Source organism: Pundamilia nyererei, unplaced genomic scaffold (genome assembly GCF_000239375.1).
Source record: "Pundamilia nyererei isolate P.nyererei 1_Seehausen unplaced genomic scaffold, PunNye1.0 scaffold00031, whole genome shotgun sequence".
In the NCBI taxonomy this organism is placed as follows: Eukaryota; Metazoa; Chordata; class Actinopteri; order Cichliformes; family Cichlidae; genus Pundamilia; species Pundamilia nyererei.
The window spans coordinates 38,140-59,806 of record NW_005187432.1 but is presented as its reverse complement, the minus strand read 5'-3'; the positions used below and the strand labels follow the sequence as shown (position 1 = coordinate 59,806).

Genomic DNA, 21,667 nt, shown 5'->3' with positions numbered 1-21,667 from the left:
AAATCAAGTGTCAAATTTTAAATCCAGCTTTATTTTTTAGCTCATCATGCTCCAGTACTTTAAAGTATTAGGGTGTCTGTATTCATTAACTTCTTGTTGCTCAAGAATTTCAGATGTATTTTAATTTAATTCAATTTTATTTATACAACTCCAAATCACAACAATGGTTGAGGTGCTTTAAATTGTGAGGTAAAGACCCTGATCACTGATCACTCCATGATGCCACACTGGTTAACAAAATGGAAGTATGAACCTAATTAAAAGGAAATTACTGAGCTGTGTTTAAGTATGACGACATGGCTAAGATGTACAGTATATTATCAGGTAATTGTGTGAATGACAGCTACTGCTGTGGCTTCAGTTGTGCTGTGATTGCTGCTTTCCTTCCTCTCAACAGTCCACATGTTTCTTCCCTACCTTTTGGCCTCTTTGCCATCCCGTCGTCTGTCTGTTCACCATCACATCCACATAGGCCTACGTTCTGCAACCTATCCCTCCATTGAGTTCTAATTTGTCTGCTTTAATTGTATTCACGTCCTCCGCCCTTCATATCGATCCCTTCACCTCTTCTGTTGTTCTGTCTTTTGTGTCCCGACTTTCTCACACGACTCCTGCTGTTCTTGCAGCTGAAAAATAGCGGCGAGATCAAACTGGAGCCCCTGTCAGCCTCCCTGGTTCGATCGGTGGCAGCTGTCACCTCCCAGGCCTCCATCGCCATGGTAACCAAGGCGTCAGGCAGCATTGCCGGTGATGATGATGATCTCCGTTTAGAGAAGTCCACTGCCGTCACCTACATCCCTGCCCAACAACAGGCTTCCAGTAGCACCAGCATTCACCAGGAGAGGGCGCCGAAGTACTTCTCCATGACCCAGAGTGGGGACCCAGGCCACCCAGAGTCTGAGCTCAACTCCTCCCCTCATCCCTTCCCTGAGAGCCAGGAGAAATTTGGGGCCCCTCCTGCTCCCACCTCCTCAACTGATCACAGGCAGGAGGAGGAGAGCCGGAGAGCACCGAAAGAGGAGGAGGTGAGGCAAAGACAGCAGGGAGGAGCCAGAGAAGCCGGCCAAGGCAGCAGCATTAAGGGTAAGCGGCACTCCCCCGACAGGGACAGAGACGACAGGCAGCAGCATCCCCGGCTTCAGCACTTTGCCGAGCCCTCTTTGTGGGGGGGCGAGTCAGAGTCTCTGCCCAGCTGGAGAGCCGCAGACGGAGACTCCCACGAGAACAGAGACAGAGCAGAGGGAGGAGGACGAGGAAAAGGAGGCTACCTGAGGGAGGCTGCAGCAGCGCACAGTTCCTCCACACATGAGCAGGAGAGAGGCAGTGGCCCGGTCTCAGGTAGGCTTCTCTGTTGATTATAACATAAAGAGATGGAGATAATTGGGGTGATGGGTGGGTGGGTGGGGGCAGGGGGTGGGGGGATTGAGAGAAGGATGGACAAAGATATAAAAATAGAAGGGGCAAAAAGAAAAGACAAAACGGAAATGACAAAAAGACAGAAGGAGAAATGTCTGGGGAAGGGGCTGCTCTCATTATCCTCATTGTCTCATGCAGCATGCTCCCACGCATGATTGGTTTTTGCCGGCTGCACACACACTTGTCCCAGCTGGGGGTGTTTGATTTGGCTGATACAGAAAGAGAGAGGGAGAGGCGTCTGAGACTGCATCTAATTAGCATATTTTTCCATGAATTTACCTCGTGGCTTCTTTGTCTGGAAAGAGGAAGCCCTTTCCTAACATGCTGTTGATCAGCTAAGATTTTTATATAGAACTGTCTCTCCTCACTGCTGTGGCCTCTACAGGGGCTGTCATCCCTTTTGCACCACATTACGCCTGTGGCTTAGCTGTGCACATGCTACAGTAAAATAGGCCTGACCTGTTTTTATGTACTAATGCACAGAGTGTCCAGGGGTGGTCCTTTCCCATGCATGCACACAAACAGTACATGCAGAGATGAAAGCACTCATTGAGAGAGTGCAGAGCAATTGTTGGACACTTAAATAAAGCAGGTAGAGGACAAGAGGGACACAATGGAAGGCTTGTCTGCAGGCTATAGCCTTATTTACTTCTGCATGAGTAAATCTTCACTATAGTAAGATCCTTTATACGAGCTTATCATGATTCACTGGGGAAATACCACAACATGCCTAAAAGCCTTAATAAGACACATGTTAAGCCTACTGTGTAGTTGTCCTTCTGACTGTGGCCAGAGTTTTTCACCATACTGTGAGGTATCTCCACAGTATATTTAATACACATTAAGTGGGGATAGTCTGGGATTCCTCCCTGCAGGAAATCCTGATCATCTCACACTTTACTTTCTATGCAGAATAGTGGACATTTTTTAAAAGAAACAGAAAACTGCACTGTAATGCAGCTAGGCTCTCTGGTATTCTGTACTGCTTTCAAAAATATTTCCAGTGTAATATTATTCCTGCTATCCCTGCTGAGTCAACATACATATAGATTTACTTTGCTGCCCTCTTAGCTTTGCCTCGCTCCAGCAGAAAGAGTGTAATGAACTAACAGTGTCATATCAGGCTTTTCTGTTTTTGTTTGCCCAAAGGGCCATTTGTCACCTGCTCACATTAATAATTACGTTTCTGTTAATAGGTCAGATACCCATGTTCAAAACTTTGTGCACACTTTAAAGTATGTCAAGTATATCTGTGCTTTCAGGTGATTCAGAGGATATTCGTGTGCATCTCAGATATGTTTCTGAAGGTGAAAACACAGGCAGGCAGAAAGATAAGATAGCACACTAGCAACAAAACATATTCAAAAAGTTGCTCAAAGCTTCTTCTTCTTCTTCCATATAACTTGCAGAGTAACAAGTTAACAAAAGCATTTTTCACTGGTGGGAAAAATGTTTTTGCTCAAAATATTGAGGTGAACGTGTCTTCTAACGTCTGCAACTATGTGGCTCGAAGTTAAATCCGACAAAATCGTTTCCCTGTGTGCATGCATGCATTTCACGGAGTTGGTGCACAAACAGATATATGGTAACCTCATCTTCGTGTTTAGTAACACATGAATCCATTTCCAGATAATTATTGGAGTATTTACACTGTGATTGTTTGCAAAAAAGGGTTCTTTCAAAAAAAATGCTTCAGGAACGTTTTGATATATTCAAATTTATAAGAGACAAACAAAATTATAATCAGTTCAGTGAAAAGAACAATGTGGTCATTTCCAATAAACCCAGCGCTAAAATATCAGATGGAGCTTCCCTAAATTCATCAGCCAACAAACAAAAAGTGAAAGGTAGATTTTAAAGAGCCTTTAAACTAATGCTACACCCACACAGTGCGTTTTAAAAGTTGACTTTGACTTTTCTGTTAGTTTAATTTAGTTTTACCTTTTAGGGCTCCTGCATCCATGCTAATATGTTTTTACTTCAAAACACTGCTAACATCTACACTGTTTCACCGCATTAACACCAATTAAGGTGGGACTATTGAAAATACTGCTGAACCAGATGTAGTTTGAAAAGTCTTAGTTCAAGATATAGACTGTATATAAAAGTTGAACATAGAAATGCTTTAATTCTTGCCTTTGGTTGGAAAAAGAAATCTGAGAACGTAGAAGTCTGAAAAGATGAAAGGTGTAATGTTGTATTTCCGGCTGTTGAAAAGATTTGAATTTTACCCAGTTCCCAAACAGATCCATGTTTACTCCCACTCAGCAATTTTCTGTTGAAAAGAGTTACTAAAAACTTCTAAATGGTAACCACTGTATATATAAAGTATAAAAAAATTTGCATGCCATTTATTGTAAAACCAAAAATTGTTTGCACGGACAGGGATGAAGTGGTAAACAGTGTCATCTCACAGCAAGCTCATCTGAGGAATTTCCAGAGGTATCATATCCTCTCAGATTTTAAACAAGTGTAATCACAGTGGGACATATTTTCACATCTGGAAAAGTTATCTTTTTAATATGTTTTCAACAGGTTTTGATGGAAGGCCTGTGGCACATAATCTTTTATGTAAATATCTGTAATTTTGATCAGTTAATATACACTATTGCATTCTATTTTTCTCCCAGATGTGCCGGATCATCACGTGCCACTGAGGCCGCTGATAGCTAAAGTGTCATCCAGGACTGTGTCTCACGTTTCAAGCAGCCAGCAGCAGCAGAAGACCGTCATTCAGCCTCCCCAGACCCTCCCTAAACCTTTCACACAGCAGTCTCCTCCAAACCAACCCAAACCTCCGTCATACATCGAGCCCCAGCCGTACTCCCAGGCCCCACCAACATATCCCAAGCCTTTCAATCACTTGCCACAAACCCAGCCCAAACCTCAGGGATTCGTCCAACCTCTCCCTAAGCCTTACCAGCAGACAGCACCGCAGCCTCAGCTCAAACCCCAGGTGCCTCCGCAGACCCCCCCCAAACCTCAGTCCTTGCCCCAGGCGCTCATCAAGTCCCAGTCCCTGCCCCTGGAACACATCGAGGACTTGGGCAGACACAGTGATCATTCTGGGGACCTGCTGTCCCCCACAGAGTCCGGAGACCAGCTGTCTGACGGCATGTCCAGCAAACAGATGTCCATAAAGGAGAGGTGAGTGACAGCTGAAGGTTTCATCTAGTGCAGATTTACTTATAGATTTATTTATTTGTTGTAGATGTAAAAGCAGAGGGGGAAAAAAGATGTAGAGGATATGATTAAAATGTCCAAAACAACACCCAAAAGCAAATTAGTACTCAATTCCAAAATTACGATTTGTGGTCTCTGGAAGGTGCTGCTCCTCATAACGACAAAACTCTATGGTGGTAATCCCTCAGAGCGCTTATTTGGGCAGCTGTTTTGGAGATAAAAAACATGCTCAGGTTTGAGAAACAATATCTGGTATAAAATGCGAAGTCTATTGCTGCCGTGTTTGTCGTTATGCCTCATTATGTCTAGTGAAATTGGTTCAGTAACCATACAAAACCATTTTTTCACATAAATGAAATAAGTGCAGTGTAACCAAAAGACCTGAAACTTATTTTTTTCTGAATATAAAGGCTTTGCTGCCAAACATGGAATACAAACAATGGCACGCATGACCGTGACTGGGATCCTTTAGGTGAATGAAAATTCACAAAGAAAATAATTCTTTAAAGCTTGTAGCCTAGCAACACTGGCTAGGCTACAAAGTGGATTCACAAGTTCTGGATCCAATCAGAGTTCGGCTCTTTACAAGGTGTAAAATTAAATGCCAGCAAAGATCAGATTTTGATTCTTTTCTGCTGGCTGAGTCAAAAAAGCCAAAGCTTGCTAACATTGTAGTGTTGCACCTGATAAGACTGTGTGTCCTTCACTGCCGTATATAGGTTTGTTTAACTCTTTCACATCCATGGAGGTGGGAGAGATTCATTATTAGCATCACTGTGTTTCACAGCTGGCAGAGAGCTGAGTGGACTGTTAGAGTCCCCTGAGAGTTTGCACATTCCTCCTAATGCCCTCATTTCTGCCCTGTCCAGACAAGGAGAGGAGATTATGACATACTTTCCTTTACCCCTCGGCCATTCGTTATCAGGGCTCCTCATGCAGTCTTTGGAGGCCTTTGTTACAGTTTTTCTCGATTGCTTAAACACATTTCTTGAAACTATGCCTCGTATTTTCAAAACAGTAAACACAAATCCATAACTTCTCACCCAATTTCCCAAACATTGTATTGTCAGGTCAAAATGAAGCTCTATACTCAAAACCATTTGCTCTTGCTGAAAAACCAAACTTTGACTACAGACATCACACACACGGCCTCAAAAACACATGCACGACAACATAGTCGTACACATTGGTGCAATAAATGTAAAACAGTATTCCCAAAACTGGCAAGTTATGTTGCTTGTGGTTCTTCCCCTCAAAAACCTTTTCACATGATGAACACAAAAGACGCAACCAATGTACATACAGTGGGACATTTTTATTCATGTACCATCCAGTACAATACACACCAAAAACATTATTCCACCTCAGCATCCTGTCTTTGGTTTGAGTCAGGCCAGAGAATCTCATCGACATAACAAGCTATATTGGCCCTAGCTAGGCAGCGGGGGTAAAATCCTCTTGCATGCCTGATCCACCCCTGGCATGCATCTACTGATATGTCTAGGCAGGCGTCTTTCACGGCCTGGAGGAGGACATAAGGTGTTGTACACCTTCCACCGCCTTGCCGAAAATACCTCCTCTATCAGGTTTAGAAAGGGAGAGTATGCAGGCAGAAAGATGTTAGAAAACCTTGGGTTATTGGTAAACCAGTCATGAACCATAGCAGCGTGATGGAAGCTGACGTTATCCCAAACAACAACGTAGTGAGGCTGCTCTGGCTGTGCTGGTTACCTGCAGTCCCGCTGAAACATATGTTGTCTCAGACCATCAAGAAAAGCAAGGAGAAGCATAGTGTTATAGGGTCCTAGAATCAGATGGCGGTGGAGTATCCCTCGTTGGCTGATAGCTGCGCACATAGTGACATTCCTTCCACGCTTACCAGGGACATTTACAATAGCCCAATAACCAATTATGTTCCTCCACCTTCTCCACCTCCTCCTCCCTGGTGTCCTAGACCACCTTCTCCTACTGCTCCTGGACCTCTTCCTTTGCATGTCTTTGGATCCATTGTTTCAAACCTGAATGAGCTGACTTGGGCCCTTTTGTTTATCCATTAAAGTTTCTGATTGGTGTGTGATACATTTTGACTCATAGTGTTTCCACTTCGTTAACTATGTGCTATTTGAGCTAAAGCTGTGCTGATGTGAGTTAATTGACTGCTAGTGCTTTCTAAGTGACCACATGGTGTAAGCACTGACAAATGTAGGGATTTGTGTGTAGTTTTACAGTTCACCACATCTGACTCATGTGGTAAAGCAGGGGCATCGTGTTTATAGTTCAGGGAAATGGGTGTGCTTCTTGGAAAGTGGCATTAAAATTTGAAATTTGGGTTCACAAGATTGGTTATAGTTTTTAAGCAATCGAGAAAAACTGTAATAGTTGTGTTTGCAGCAAAAGGTCTCTGGTCTGGATTTTCTCCCTTGAAAGGATTTCTTTCCTATGATTTGAACTAAAAGCACAAATATGTAAAACATATTTATATATAAATTTGAAAAGCACCATTATCTCAATATTTTTATTTCCATGTATTTTTATATTGTCATTTTGTACACATATATGGATTTAGCCATTGTAAACGTGGAGGTTACCCATTGGCTTCTGGACTTTGGCCCTAAGAATTTTACAAGGCACTGTCCAATGACAGAACACAGATTTTTTTTAAAATAAGTATAGGATATTAATTAAAAGCCTAATTTTTGCCTGTTAAAAGATTATCTCTTGTCTTATGTCAGAGTGGCACTGCTGAAGAAGAGTGGTGAGGAGGACTGGAGGAACAGGATCAATAAGAAACAGGAAGTGGTTAAAGTGGCATCCACTGAGCAGCCAGCTCAGCCATGGGAAACAGATCAGACCAGCCAGAAGAAGGTTAGTCTTTACTGTGTATACAGTATAACAACTGTGAAGCCTCACTGTGGTCACATTTAGAGTGAGTCATATTTGATTTGGCAAATTTAAACCTAAGCTAAAGAAGAAAGTACCAAACAAAATGTAGCTTTAAAAAAAAAAATTTTATAGTGAAAATTAAATCTCTCTTTCCAGTATCCAGCATTAAAATAAATTATCATTTATGCAGTTAACACTTTTGTGATTATATTTATTAATTTATTTGATTAAGTCAGACCCATTAACTAACTGTGCGGCTGACTTGCAGTTTTGTCGTGCTTCCCAGATACACTGGGCTGGTTCTTGCGCACTGTATGTAGAGAAACTGCACTAAAACCTGTCTCCTCGCGTAAATGTTTGTGGTTTCTACATCGCTGTGAATAAAACTGTGTGTGCTCAAATATGACTAGCAGGTCATTCTCCACGGATTACATTTCCTGGAGATGTAAGTAAAGTGGGCACAGGTTTCTCGCTTGAGTTCCAATAGATTGTGGTTTAAAACAACATTTGTCTTAAATGTTTGCAGAAAATGTCATGACATGACCAATATAAATGAAACCAAATAATAGGAATAAATTTAATCCACTGTTTCAGAAAAGTGTTATATCCGCTTTTCATTTAGCTTCAGGTATATTTTTACAGAGCCTTTGCTCTAACAGTTTTGGTTAAACATAGTAAACACCAGTGCCTCATTTCCCTCCCCATCCTTCATCGTTACCATGCCAGCTTCTGCCCCCCCTCTCTTTCAGTTAAGTGCTCCTTTTCATTTCATTCCCTTTAGCCCATCTGTTGTTTGAGCGCAGTGGTGTCCGACCAGCGTGGCATCCAGCCCTCAGACAGCAAACACTAAATCATCCGCCTCGTTCTGCTTGTAGAATTAGCAGTCTGGGCTATTACAAATGAATTTTAACACAATCGGGGAAGCTTCAGGCTAAGTTTGACTTAAACCTCGAGAGGTAATACTTGAAAGCTTATCTGACAGAAAGAGTTATTTTGGGAATCTCTTATAAGTATTTATGCATCTCTGTTGGCTTAAACAGCAGCTAGAAAGACATTTATAAGCTCAAAGAAGTTCTAATTTTGGGATTTGGGACTAGGGCACTTTAAAGGACTCCTTTCCTGCAGCTCGTACACTCAAAATTAGTATTCTGTGAGTTGAAACCGCCTGCTTAAACGCTGGATGCTAATCCTTAAGGCGATCTCGCCCCTAAAACCCATTAGCAACAATAGCAGTAGCCCCCCCTCACTCTGACGTGTACTTCCCCTGTGTTTAACCCCTCAGGAGGAAGGGGTGGTTGTTCAGGACTCCTCTCTGTCTGTGTCTGAACAGCTGTGGGTAAGACCTGTTGGTTATTAGCTTGGCGTGGGATCTCTGTTTTCCTGTCACAGTTTTGTTTGGATGTTGTGCGAGGCTGCTTTTTGCTTTTCCTGAATCTGCTGGTCTGTCGATGTTCTAACAACATCTAATATTTAATATTTAACACATGGTCTTAATACTAGATTATATAAACTCATTGGGGCTCTAAATATTTTAATTAAGCACTTCTTAAGTAAAGTGCTCATGCTCAGAAATACTATAGCATTTGATGAGCAATCACGAGTTCACTTTGCACAAGTCACATCTCCACAGGTTGGCTAAGAAACTGCTTTAAATGCCAATATATTATATTTAACGAACCCTGGTATGAAGATATGTGGCTTATTATATTTTTTGAGTTTGAAATAAAATACACTGTGAATGTCTTTTATAGTTTTGTATTTTGTTGTAAAATTTAAAAATAATTCCTGCAACTCGTAGTCACCATTGTTGTTAAGATTGTAGTGTTTGGTTGCAATTTTTGTTTCCTTCTATGACATGGACATGTTTGATATTCAACCTTTTTTACAACCTTTTTTATTTAAACCTGAAAATAGTTTAACAAGGAAAGCAAAGAAGAAAACATAATGGGCGTTAGTCAAACTGTATATCACAATGATGATGTTCACAGAGGCGATACGAAGAGAATACAGAAATATCTGTGTTTGTGCAGCATAGCTCCTCTTTGCCGATCTAGAAGACGGCAGTTTTATATATTCTGATTTTCTCGATCGATTCCATTAGCAATAATTTGTATTTAATGTTTGTTGCCCTTTTGGAAATTCTATTTGTGTCTTGTGGCAACTGTCAAACAAGTATAACAACATTTAACAATATAGAAACCACTGTTACGCACATTAAAAACCTTAGAAAAACAAAAGAAAGTGCTGCAGTACAAATCCAGCAGCAGCAAGACAGCATCTATTTTTGGTCGTTATCCGAGGCCAGTTAGACTCCTTGTGCGAGAAAAATGTAGACACAGTGTTTGGTTTTATGATCAGCAGATCTTTTAGTTGACCAAATGCATCAAATGCTTTGTCTTTGTGCACAAGCACTTTCCTCCCTCTTTCTCCTCTTCCTAGCAACAGGAAGGCTTTGAAAACTAATTCTACATGTTTCCTTTTTACTGGAAATTGCAACCAAAAGCAGCACTTTAACATTTTATGATGCTTCTAATATGGAGTGCAACCAGTTTACATTGCAGATCAAAATATGTGTTAAATATTTTCAACTTTTAACCAGTAAAAATATACCGCACATGTTTGACAGTGTGAACAGGCAACTTGTTAAGACCCACGAGATTGAAAGAGACGGGGTTCCTTTAAGCTTTACGTTTTCATTGCACAGGTAATGTAATTTTCTCCTGGGTGAAGTGACTTTTGCAATTTGCTGCCTTGTTACTAACAGTAAACATAAATGTATTCAGCAATCTTTAACAAAAGTAAGTGCATTCTTTATTTTGGAGTGTTTTATTTAGAGACAGTGAAACTTCCTTAATTCTTTTGAAAGGCTTTTGTCATTTCTTAAATGAATAATGAATATTTAAAACCGACATGTTTTAAAGGTAAAATTAAATTAGCGTCATGTTTACTGTTTAATAGTCAAACTGCAGTCCCGATTTCTGGCTTTGGTCTTCTTTCCTTTGCATCCATCGTTTGTCATCCTCTGTGTTCATCGTTTTTCCCTCGTTTCCTTTCCTGTCTTTCAATTTTCCACCCACTACTACATCCTCAGGAGCCTGTCTTCTCCTCTACCTTTTCTCCTCCTATCTCCCTTGGCCAAAAGTGTCAGTATATTGACCATCATAGTCAGGTAAGGTCATGCGCCTAGCATGCTCAAACAGGCAGCATGTACTGGAGTCTTATCGTTCTTGCTTGGTCTGCAGCTACTCATGTGTTGAGCACTTTCTGCGTTATTGAAATTGATTTGGTTACGCCAACACGAGTGTACAGCCATCACTTTCACTGAGGAATACAGTAGACTATATATAGCAATGCACCTAGCATGCTCGAATGCATCCAATCTTTTTATAACTGCTTGGTTTGATACTGTTACTACATGAATAATTGCGCCTTTGGGAACAAAGCAGTGAATTGGAGCTACAGAGGTGATGCAGTTCTTCCATGTATTTGTTTTATGTTTTAATCTTATTAAAAACAAGTCCTACATGGCTGGAAATATATTGAATTGAAGACTAACAGTTAGTTTCATTGTGTAGAGATGATTGCTTTTCATGCAGGGCTTGACACTTTAACCTAATAATCATTCATAATCTGATCATTTGACATGTCTGTGCAGAAGACGGGGGAGGAAATTGAAGCCCAGATGACCATTGAGGAGAGGAAGCAGATGATTTCAACTCGTGAGGATGCTTGGAAGGCAAAGGGCAAAGGAGCAGCTAATGACTCCACCCAGTACACAGTGGCTGCACGTATGGTCAAGAAAGGTGGGTGTCTGAGGTGGTGTTTAAAAATGCTATAGAAAAAGACTTTGAAGCAACAGTATGCACCCAAAAAATGGATGTATTTGGACTCTAGTGCTATTTACAAATCTGCATTGACTTAGTTGGTGACACTGACTGTCGAAATGTAGAGATGCACTTGGCTTCTGGTGCCAAAAATGCCAAATGCAGAGTCTTTTTTTCACAGGCATTAAAGAAAAATTCAAAGACCTGATTGTGAGCAGGTTTATGTAGTAGTTATGTCGCTTGCTCTAAATTTGTGTCTATGTGTCTGCAGGCCTGGCAGCCTCCTCCTCCGTTATCAGCCCAATACTGTCGCCTGTCTCCACCAAGCTGAAGAGCAGCACGCCAGCTGTCAACAAACCACAAGAGGGTGAGATAGATTTGCAAGTCATCACTGTCACCCCAGAGAAATCGCTGTCAGAGCTTTTAAAAAACTAGTTTGCAGTTTACAGAAGCTGATGGATTTAAAAATAATTCCTAAAGTTCATAAAAAAATATCAGCTAATAACTTAAAAACAGTAATAACGGCACAAAACACAAAAAAGCTGGATGAACTTTTGTGTTTAATTTAATTACTTTAAGAAAATTTTAAGGGGTCCTGATATGTTTTCCTTTATTTTCTGTCAACTATAACTGTAAAATAACTTGGTGGATCCTCATATTGAATATGGCCAAAGTTTCAAATACGTAGGCCAGTTTATGTACAAGTATGAGACAGAAGCTTTAGACTATTCTAGGTTTGCTATTTATCCAGAATATCAGTGAGAGCAGGTAATCCTGTGAACACAACAGCCTCACCTACCTACTGTTCACAATTTTTGTATGCAAATAGCAGAAGAGCGTTGGCTTAAAGGGAGAGACACTAAAACAGCTTGAAAACAGAGGAAGAACTAAGAGACTATGCCAAGGCCCAGTATATGATAAATAAGGGTCATTTTGAACTGTGAATAATGTAAAAGCAGTCCAGAAAAATACAGGGATAGAAACGAACGTAATGAGAGCACCTCAATCTTAATCACAGCTGTTGTTTTAAAACTTGAATTATGTCTTCCAGAAATTGAGGCGAGGCCGGACATGGAGTCAGATAAGAAGCTTGACAAGTTGGAAAGCTTCTTGGGGCGCTTGAATAGCAAAGGTAAGTACATCCGCAGTGACTTTGACTCAGCTTAGGAATATATTTCATTTTAAAAGCATTTTTAGTGCCAATCCCCCAAAAATATCAACACTCTGCAGTGTTACCTTCAAAGAATCTGTATAGATTGCATCCTTATTATTTTAAACTGGTTTTTTTTCAGTGGCAGGTTTGCAGGAAACCACTATAACAGTGACTGAGAAGGCCGTGAAGGAAGTGATGAAGCTGGATGATGAGATCTTCTCCAAGTTTTACAGGCGTGTCGCTGAATTTCCACGCATGCCCACCAGGATTGACATCAGCGAGGATTTTGACAGCATATTTGGCTCCCAGGCTCCCAAGTAAGAAAAAAAAGCTTCTAATTATACATCATCGGCCTCTTGGTAATTATTTTCCATTGTACTCATACTCATTTTTTCTTCCTGACTAGGCTGACTTCAGCCATGGTGCAGCACAAGCGCTCAGTTCGTCCTTCTAGAAACGTTCAGTCATCTAAAAACCCTCTGAAGATGCTGGCAGCTCGAGAGGACATCCGACATGAGTACACAGAGCAGAGACTTAACGTGGCACAGTTGGAAAGCAAGAGAATGAAATCCGAGAAGACGAGTAAGAACATTACTCTGTGTTTAGGAGTTTGTAGAACAGAAGACTTAATAGAGCCCCTCTGTTATTGTTGGTGTGTAATAAAAAAAAGCAACAACAGCAAAAATGGAAACGTTATTGTTGTTTGGAGCCAACAAAACTACATCGATTTTTAACCTCTGCAAATTAGCGTGACCCATTTATATAGACGTTTTTTTCTGCAGGGATTTTATTACTTTAATGTTTAATGAAGCAGTTATGTTAGTTATTTATTAATTTTTATTCCAGTAGGCCTTTATTGTTTTTATAAAGTGTGTATTTTCTCATTTCAGTGAATAAAACCTCAGAATACTCCGAGGCTGCTCTGGCAGGTCTGGCCAGTAAAGAAAACTTCAGCAATGTGAGTCTGCGCAGCGTCAACATCTCAGAGCAGATGTCTAACAACAGCGCTGTGCCGTACAAGAACATCATGCTGATGCAGATCAAAGGTGAAAACTCGCTTATATCGTGTGTTTGTCTTAACCTGTCTACCATTGTTTAATGCTGTGTCATTTCCAGCTCCCAGACATGAAATAAACATAATCTTGGACTAGAACCTTTTAAATGAGAGCTTCATTCATTCTTCATTTAGTCTAAAACTAGGTCTAGTGGCACCGTGGGGTAGGGGTTAACACATTTGCTTTACCTAGTTTAAGATCAGGAGGAGACACAAACCCAGCCTTGTGCTGATCCCAAATCTGAATAAATGGGAGAGACGAATCTGGTGTAACAGCTGTGCCATATCAAATATGGGAAGCCCTCTCCTTGGAGAAAAATGAGCAGCCAAAACTACCTTTAGTTTTCAGAAACTGGCTGTTAATGTTTAGGTTCATACTGCAGTTAGTGTTCTATATGAAAGTCATATTGTTGCATCATAAACTGCATCCATAAACTGTGTACCTGCGTGTCACAAACATGGGATCTGCTAATAAATCCTAGACTTTCCTTGAAAACTCTGCAATTTCAGCAATTGAATGTAATGGTATTAATAAGGCTTCAAAAGGCACTGAGAGGGTTAAATTAGCAGATAGCTCTCAGCTGTGTCAGCACCACCACCTGCTGTGGCAACCACACCCCTAATTTTAATGTTTCACAGTATTCAGTTCAGTGATTTAAACATGAAGTGATTGAGGTGAAGCAGACATCTTGCTCTAGGCGCCTAGGTTGGTAGCCTCAAGAAAGTCAAAAGTGGTCATGCCCCGAATAATAAATAAATAATACTATTATTATAAAATATTGAGTTTTGTATGTACAGCAACAAACAAAAGGGGAAATTGCTGTATACAAAACAGAAGCTTTTTTAAAGGCTGTAATCTGCATTTTAATGATGATACATCAACAGAGCTATCTGTGAATAATAAGTCTGTTTTTCATATGTTGATTTGGTCATTTCAACGTGTAGTCAGGCTTTTGCTCCTGTGATAATCCACCAATAAGAAAACAAGGGTCACACAAATTGTCGTTTCCATCTGTCCTTGTAAAATACCCAAAGTTTTGCCTCAAGCAGAACATCTATGATAAATCTACGGAGAAAATGAATTAAAGTGGCTTCATATTTCTTGCAGGTCGTCGTCATGTTCAGACCAGACTAGTGGAGCCCAGAGCGTCGTCTCTGAACAGCGGGGATTGTTTCCTGTTGGTCACTCCAGAGCACTGCTTTGTTTGGATGGGAGAGTTCTCAAACGTTATTGAGAAGGCGAAGGTGAGTGTTACCACTCTGTCTGGTGTGGTCAGAGCTACAGTAGCCATACTGGTGTTTGGAAAAAAAAAAAGATTCATTGATTATTTAACTTTCATTCTCTGCGCACACACCAACTGGCACATATGCCCATCTGTGCTCCTCATCAAACACGTTTTCAGCCTCTCCATTTTCCCAAAGGACGTCTGTCTAGACAGTTTTTAATAAACATTTGTTTTCCTCCTCTGTGATCTTTACACACTTTATTGTGATTTTATGCATGAAGAGCCAAGAAACAGTCGGCCAAATCTCTTTAGTATGACTTTTTTTGTTGTTGACTTTAATATTTGACATTCTTATGAAGTTTCACCTCTTACTTCTGAGGGGTATTAATGGATTAATTAAGAAGCTAAATTTATTTGTTGTCTACATCAACATCATGGTGAGGATATGGCTACATTTACTCTTTATTTTTCTTTATATGCGACTCAGATCTACTTTATTCTTGTCAGTTTAAACAGCAAATCACATGTCTAGTCTTTTTTTTTATCATCATTGACACAGCTTCTGTATGTGTTACTAAGTTAGATACAGGTCTGATTTTCTTCACTTAATTTGACCTTAGTTTGAACAGTAACCCAAAATTTACACCACTCCAGTCGTCACCAAGATAACTCAACTCTGTCTCGGGGAGATGAGCGAGCTGAGCGTTGTGTCTCTCTACTAGAGCCTTGTTAAGTTAAGAGATGCTGACAGTAGTGGTTAAGTGAGCCTCCACATCCTAAAAGTTTGGAAAACTCTCTCAGGGAAACCATTCATGTAACATCCACACCGCTCCAGGCTCAGATTCCACATCCACACACAGGATTAAAAAGTTTCCTCTTTGTCATCTGCTTACACTTCATTGGCCTCCATGTTTACGTCTATGCATGCAGATTAAAACAGAATCTAGCCCATGAAACTGAAATCTATCATATTTAATAGCTGATAAGATGATTCTTTTTCTTTTGTGAATGCAGGCAAACGATTTGGCCACGTTCATCCAGACAAATAAGGACATGGGCTGCAGGGGGAACCAGGTGCAGACCATCGAAGAAGGGGTGAACCCACAGAGTCCAGATACTCAGGAGTTCTGGTCAGTCCTCGGTGGACAGATGGCATATCAGTGTAAGACATAAGCTTTTGTCTGTGCGTTTGAACCACTGCACACACTTGCGTTGATAATATCTTAACATTTTCGGTTACTATGTTTAATTGTAGCGGCGGGTCCAGCAGAGGAGGACGAGCAGTTTGAGAATGCCATCGTGGAAACCAACTGTATTTTCAGACTGCAGGATGATAAGCTGGTTCCTGATGATGATGAGTGGGGGAAGGTCCCACGCAGCTCCCTCCTGACATCCAAGGAGGTGATCTATAAAAGCCTCATTATAATTTTGATAGCTGCTTTTAAATTTTCAGCAGAATTTCACGTTTCCGCTTTCTGAACTTGGAAAGATTTCATGAACGGAGAGGAAATAGGATTTCATCACTGGTGTAGTTTAGCTTTATTTTTGGTTTGCATGTGAATGGGACACTTTTCAGCATTTCTGTCACATGTGCCACACGAGAATGCAAACCACTGTATTACAGAAGAGAAATATTACATGGAAGAAATCAAAGTTTCTTCTAAAAAAATGAGAAGCAGACCTGTAGATGAAGGTCAAAGATAATGAATGGACTCTCTGGAGTCTAGAAGGTGGTGGTGGTGGATCAGAGAAAGAATTTCTGATGCAAACTTTATATGAGATGCAAAATAAAAAGAAGCTGGAGATTCACTGTCCTGAATTTACAGGGACTGAACCTATGCTAACTTTCTGGAGCTAGAAAGGACTATTTTTGGAGACCGTCAAGCTATCAGCTTACACTTAGTTGGCAAGCTGCATGCATCCACTGTATATTGCACAGACACCTGCAAATTTGCACTAAGTAACATACAAAGGGGCAAGAGTTTCAGTCACTAAAGTGATGCACACACTTCTTGGATTGTCTCTTGCAAGAGTGTCAAACATAATGTCAAAGACTCTAATCCAGCTCACTGGGCAACTTTGGGAAATGTGAAGGAGACAATCATTTTATTAGACTTTTAATTGTATTTTCAGCATAGTTAACATATTATTCTACTGATAAATACTTCCACCACATCTATTCATACTGCGCCAGAGTAATTATGTAAAAAATAAACAATTAAATTGCAGAAAAGGGTTTTTTTTTCTTGGAAATTTTTTTTTTTTTTTTTTTTTTTTTTTAGACTAGGTCCACAGTTAAACAAATCATTCTATGAATTTACAAATTTTTCTGCATTATAATTACAGGATAATCTGGTCAATAAGCTACCAGAACTTTTCCCATAATTTTACATATTAATTTATTTATTTTGTTGACATACATTTAATACGACAGCATTTCTTTATCACATAGAACAATCGAGTAATACTGTTGATATTGCACTTCTCATATTAACAGATCTCAGGGATTAAATGTGTAGTTAAACATCTTTACATTGACAGAAAGAAGAGTTTCACTGTTCTGGTTAAGTTCAAAGTGGGCTGTATAGGGCCCTCGATATAAGATAAGTTTGATGTTCTTGGTCTATAGCAAACAGCAGACCATATAATCTGCTAGATTTGTCCATTAAAATGCTTAAAAAAGGGAATAAAGCTGCAAATTCATATGAGAAATCCAGTTCAGTGACTGTCAGTCAAAGCAGTCGTGCTCCTCAAAATGCAAACTTTAAGCTTTAGTAAAATTTACTGTGGTGAGTTATATATAGCTCACCACAGTACACAGAGGTTAAAACATGTTTGCAGTGATTGTTTTTTGAGTTTTTTGTATTTTACTTCTTATTTCTGGGATTTATATAACAACACTACATGTGTTATTGCATATAATATAGATGATTTTCTCCATATGTAACTTAAAAGGGGTTTATTAAGTTTGAAGCAGTGCTAACTGGGTGTCTGTGGTTGTTGTGCTTTCTGTGCTGCAGGTTTTGGTGTTTGATTTTGGCAGTGAGGTGTATGTGTGGCACGGTAAAGAGGTGACTCTGGCCCAAAGGAAGGTGGCCTTCCAGCTGGCTAAACACCTGTGGAACGGGATGTTTGACTACACGTGCTGTGACGTGAACCCTCTGGACCCCGGAGGCTGCAACAAACTCATACCCAGGTGAGAATACACATGCCTGCTTCACATTTTTACTTCTGGCCTCAATCGAACAACAAAAATGCATAGTGTTTTAAATGATCAACTTTATTAAAAATGATCAACTTTATTTCTTAGTTTTTAAAAGGCTTTTGATTTCATGAAGTTTAACGTCCTTTTACTCTTTTTTTTTTTTTTAACCACGCTCTTCTCCACAGGAAGGGCCAGGGCCGTCCTGACTGGGCAATATTCGGCAGGCTGACAGAGCACAATGAGACAATCTTATTCAAAGAGAAGTTCGTGGATTGGACTGAAGTAAAGTCCCCAACGCCAAAGGAAGGCTGCGAGCTTGTACCTGAGCAGAAGGTGCAAATTAGGCTCTTGTTGTATGAGGATAAATAGCTTTATTCCACAGATTATCCACATCAGAGAAGCCTCATATATCGACTTTATCTCCCCATCTGTTTATTTGTTGGGCTGTCTCAGTCAGGCTTAGTTCATTTTGTCAGGAACAGTTTATTACACACTGGGACCAGGAATTAGAGCAGATATGCCTTTGGTTAGATGCTGTATGAAGCATTAGTGTGTCAAAGTGCCTTATTTTGCCTGTTGGCTCAGTTTTCACTATCACATCTTAACATTTCATTTGATTCTAATCCTATCTGCAATCTTTCTCCCAGGAGGCTCCAAGGCGAGAGTGCCGGCCTTACGATGCCACCCTAATGCTGCCTGTCCTGCAGTCATCAGTTTCCATGATTTTGGATGGGGTGAATGTCGGGCGTGGCCACGGTCGAGTGGAATCAGAGGACTCCATGAGGACTCAGCAGATCGTCACAGTTTCTGTGGACGTTTGGCACATCCTGGAGTTTGATTACAGCCGTCTGCCACGCCAGAGCATAGGCCAGTTCCACGAGGGGGACGCATATGTGGTCAAGTGGAAGTACATGGTCAGCACCTCAGGTTGGTCTCTAGTCATATTCTGACATGGTAAAAATGATTTACTTGACATTTTGCATTTGTGTGCTTTATGGCACACAAACAGGTAGGTGAGCTCTGATAATTCATTACAACACCACCTCACTCAAAAAGACGTAAACGTTTTTTGTTGTGTAGTGAAAAGAGTAGTTTTAGAGTGGTTTATTGATCCTTTTGTTGTCTGTTTCTGTATTTTGGCCCTAGTTGGTCGCAGGCAGAACCCAGAGGCAAGGAGCAGTGGGCCCGGGAAGGAGAAATGCTGCTACTTCTTCTGGCAGGGGCGACACTCCACTGTCAGCGAGAAGGGGACGTCAGCACTGATGACGGTGGAGCTGGATGAGGAGAGAGGGGCACAGGTACAAGAGACAAGGCAGTCAGTGTTTAAAAACATATTATCAGCTCTGCGGTGAAGGCTGATGTTATGAAATGCTACTGAAGTAACACACTAGCCCGCTTCCATTGAATCGTTCATCACAGGAGATTACGACGGCATTAAGATGGCTAAGAATGAAAGTTTTGTGCAATGTTCTCTTTATGACGCGCACATGTACACATGTACAGAAAGATGGACAGTGCATACATTTGTAATCTTGACTTTAACAGAGTAATTTGACCACTGTGTGTTACAGATGCAGGTGCAGCAAGGAAAGGAGCCGGCATGTTTCCTGCAGTGCTTCAATGGAGGAATGATCGTCCATGCAGGCAAAAGGGAGGAGGAGGAGGAGAACACTCAGAGTAAATATTTGGACTTTTCCGTTTTTTATTCTATTTACCTTTATATATTGTTATTATATTATATTATTTTTTATTATTTAATATTGGTATTAAATAAAGAAAATAAATTGTTGTTGTTATAATATGATTTATGTTGGATTGCTGATTAAGGATTAAGGATAAAAACTTCCTGTCACTCACGCTTACCTGCTCTAATCAGGTGAGTGGCGTCTTTACTGTGTGCGTGGTGAAGTGCCGGTGGAGGGCCACCTGCTGGAGGTGGCTTGTCACTGCAGCAGCCTTCGCTCTAGAGCCTCCATGATCCTGCTCAACATCAACAAGGCCATCATCTACCTGTGGCACGGCTGCAAAACGCAGCTGCACACCCGCAGTGTTGGAAACACGGCCGCTCTTAAGATAAAGGAGCAGTGAGTGTTTATAAAGACAGTGTTTCCTCATTTTACACTCTCATCTGAGAATTAAATATCATTTCTCTCTTTGCTGCTTTCAGATGTCCTCTGGAAGCAGGTCTCCACAGCAGCAGCAAAGTGACCATCCATGAGTGTGATGAGGGGGTGGAGCCTCCAGGCTTCTGGGAGGCTCTGGGGAGAAAAGACAGGAAAGCCTATGACTGCATGCTTCAAGGTACAGGAAACAGCGTTTTTATATGTTGACACCATAGACTCAGCTTGTCTGAAATTTGCTTAACAATGCATTGTTATAACACCATTGTTGTTTCCTAGCATCACTTATACTACCATTGCCACACTGCTGCAGCAGTAACTGTAATTATAACTGATATCATTTCTAGTAAAGTTAAAAATATCTTGTTTAGCTCACATTATGAATTCAATACATACAATAAAATTCATACAGCATACTTGCTTATACTACCACACAGTAAAATTGCTCTTTTGCATTCTTGTGCATTGCACAATAAAGTGCATGAATATATTATCTGTAGGTCAAATTTTAACCTTTTTAAAAGCCCTTATGATGGCTTAATAACAATTTAGTTCAATTTTATTTTATTTATAACCAACTCAAGCCTCAATGTGATTTTTACTGTAGGGCAGTGATTCCCAAATTGTGGGCCCGGTGTTGCAGGTGGTCCACAGTAATAACAGAAACTCAGTTTGAAATTGCTCACAAGTATGTACAGTTACATATTTATATTCGTTTATATAAAAAGTGAATCAAAACTAGTAATAAAAGACAGTTAGTTTGTGTTATTGCAAATATTACTCTGACCTAAATTTTATGCTTATGCATTGAATTTTGTGTCCCAGTGCCAGGTGGGTTACACATTAGTCATAACACATGAGCTCAGTGTGACTATGCATATGACTGGGTAGCATTAGCAGTTCATAGTCAACAGCTTGTGTTTCTTGTTTTTTAGTATTAAAACATTCAAAGAAATACATCACTTTCTCTTGTGTTTTGAATTGAAGATTTAAGATTGGGTGGGCTTCATGGGAATTTTTGGTTTTTAAAGAGGTCACAGGATTCTTGAATTTGGGAATGACTGTTTTAATGTAAAGACCTAATGCTCTTTACTCTACAATATAAGATTTTAGAGTATTTCACAAACTGCAGTATTTTTATTTTTTTTAGGAATTAACAATAACAACAATTGTTTATCAAAAATATATAAATGAAATCAGAAATAACAGGTTTGATTTTTTTTTTTCAATGTTTAACAAAATATTAAATCATGAGGTGTAGTCTAAAGCTCTCCACACCTACACTGGTCATCATCCGAAGAAGGATGATGTATCTTGTTGTTTGTCAGATCCAGGAAAATTCAATTTCACCCCACGGCTCTTCCAGCTGAGCAGCACATCTGGAGATTTTGTAGCAAATGAGTTTTTCCACCCGTCCAGAGCTCCAGACCTGGTCAGCTCGCTGCCTTTCCTGCAGGAAGATCTGTACAATGCACCTCAACCTGGTGAGACTGAAACACAAACGTTTGGCGGGTGGGGATTTATATTCTTCTAGTTAAGGCTTCCATCCATCCTTGCTCCATAAGCTTCGAGTGAGGAAACAGGAGTGTTTTAGATAGACATG

The 21,667-nt window shown here is 40.3% G+C and overlaps 1 protein-coding gene across 1 annotated transcript in view; it reads left to right on the top strand.

The window, feature by feature from the left end:
* Positions 1-21,667, top strand: part of svilb (supervillin b) — a 41,311-nt gene that overhangs the window by 13,390 nt on the left and 6,254 nt on the right. Inside the window, exons 12-33 of the mRNA XM_013909770.1 lie at positions 627-1,338; positions 4,047-4,563; positions 7,332-7,464; positions 8,765-8,818; positions 10,574-10,651; positions 11,138-11,285; positions 11,578-11,673; positions 12,358-12,438; positions 12,599-12,776; positions 12,866-13,041; positions 13,350-13,505; positions 14,622-14,758; positions 15,754-15,901; positions 15,995-16,140; positions 17,760-17,935; positions 18,130-18,277; positions 18,592-18,871; positions 19,091-19,242; positions 19,516-19,621; positions 19,821-20,028; positions 20,112-20,245; positions 21,393-21,548. Coding sequence (XP_013765224.1) covers positions 627-1,338; positions 4,047-4,563; positions 7,332-7,464; positions 8,765-8,818; positions 10,574-10,651; positions 11,138-11,285; positions 11,578-11,673; positions 12,358-12,438; positions 12,599-12,776; positions 12,866-13,041; positions 13,350-13,505; positions 14,622-14,758; positions 15,754-15,901; positions 15,995-16,140; positions 17,760-17,935; positions 18,130-18,277; positions 18,592-18,871; positions 19,091-19,242; positions 19,516-19,621; positions 19,821-20,028; positions 20,112-20,245; positions 21,393-21,548 — 4,120 coding nt within the window. The remainder of the gene's footprint in view (positions 1-626; positions 1,339-4,046; positions 4,564-7,331; positions 7,465-8,764; positions 8,819-10,573; positions 10,652-11,137; positions 11,286-11,577; positions 11,674-12,357; positions 12,439-12,598; positions 12,777-12,865; positions 13,042-13,349; positions 13,506-14,621; positions 14,759-15,753; positions 15,902-15,994; positions 16,141-17,759; positions 17,936-18,129; positions 18,278-18,591; positions 18,872-19,090; positions 19,243-19,515; positions 19,622-19,820; positions 20,029-20,111; positions 20,246-21,392; positions 21,549-21,667) is intronic.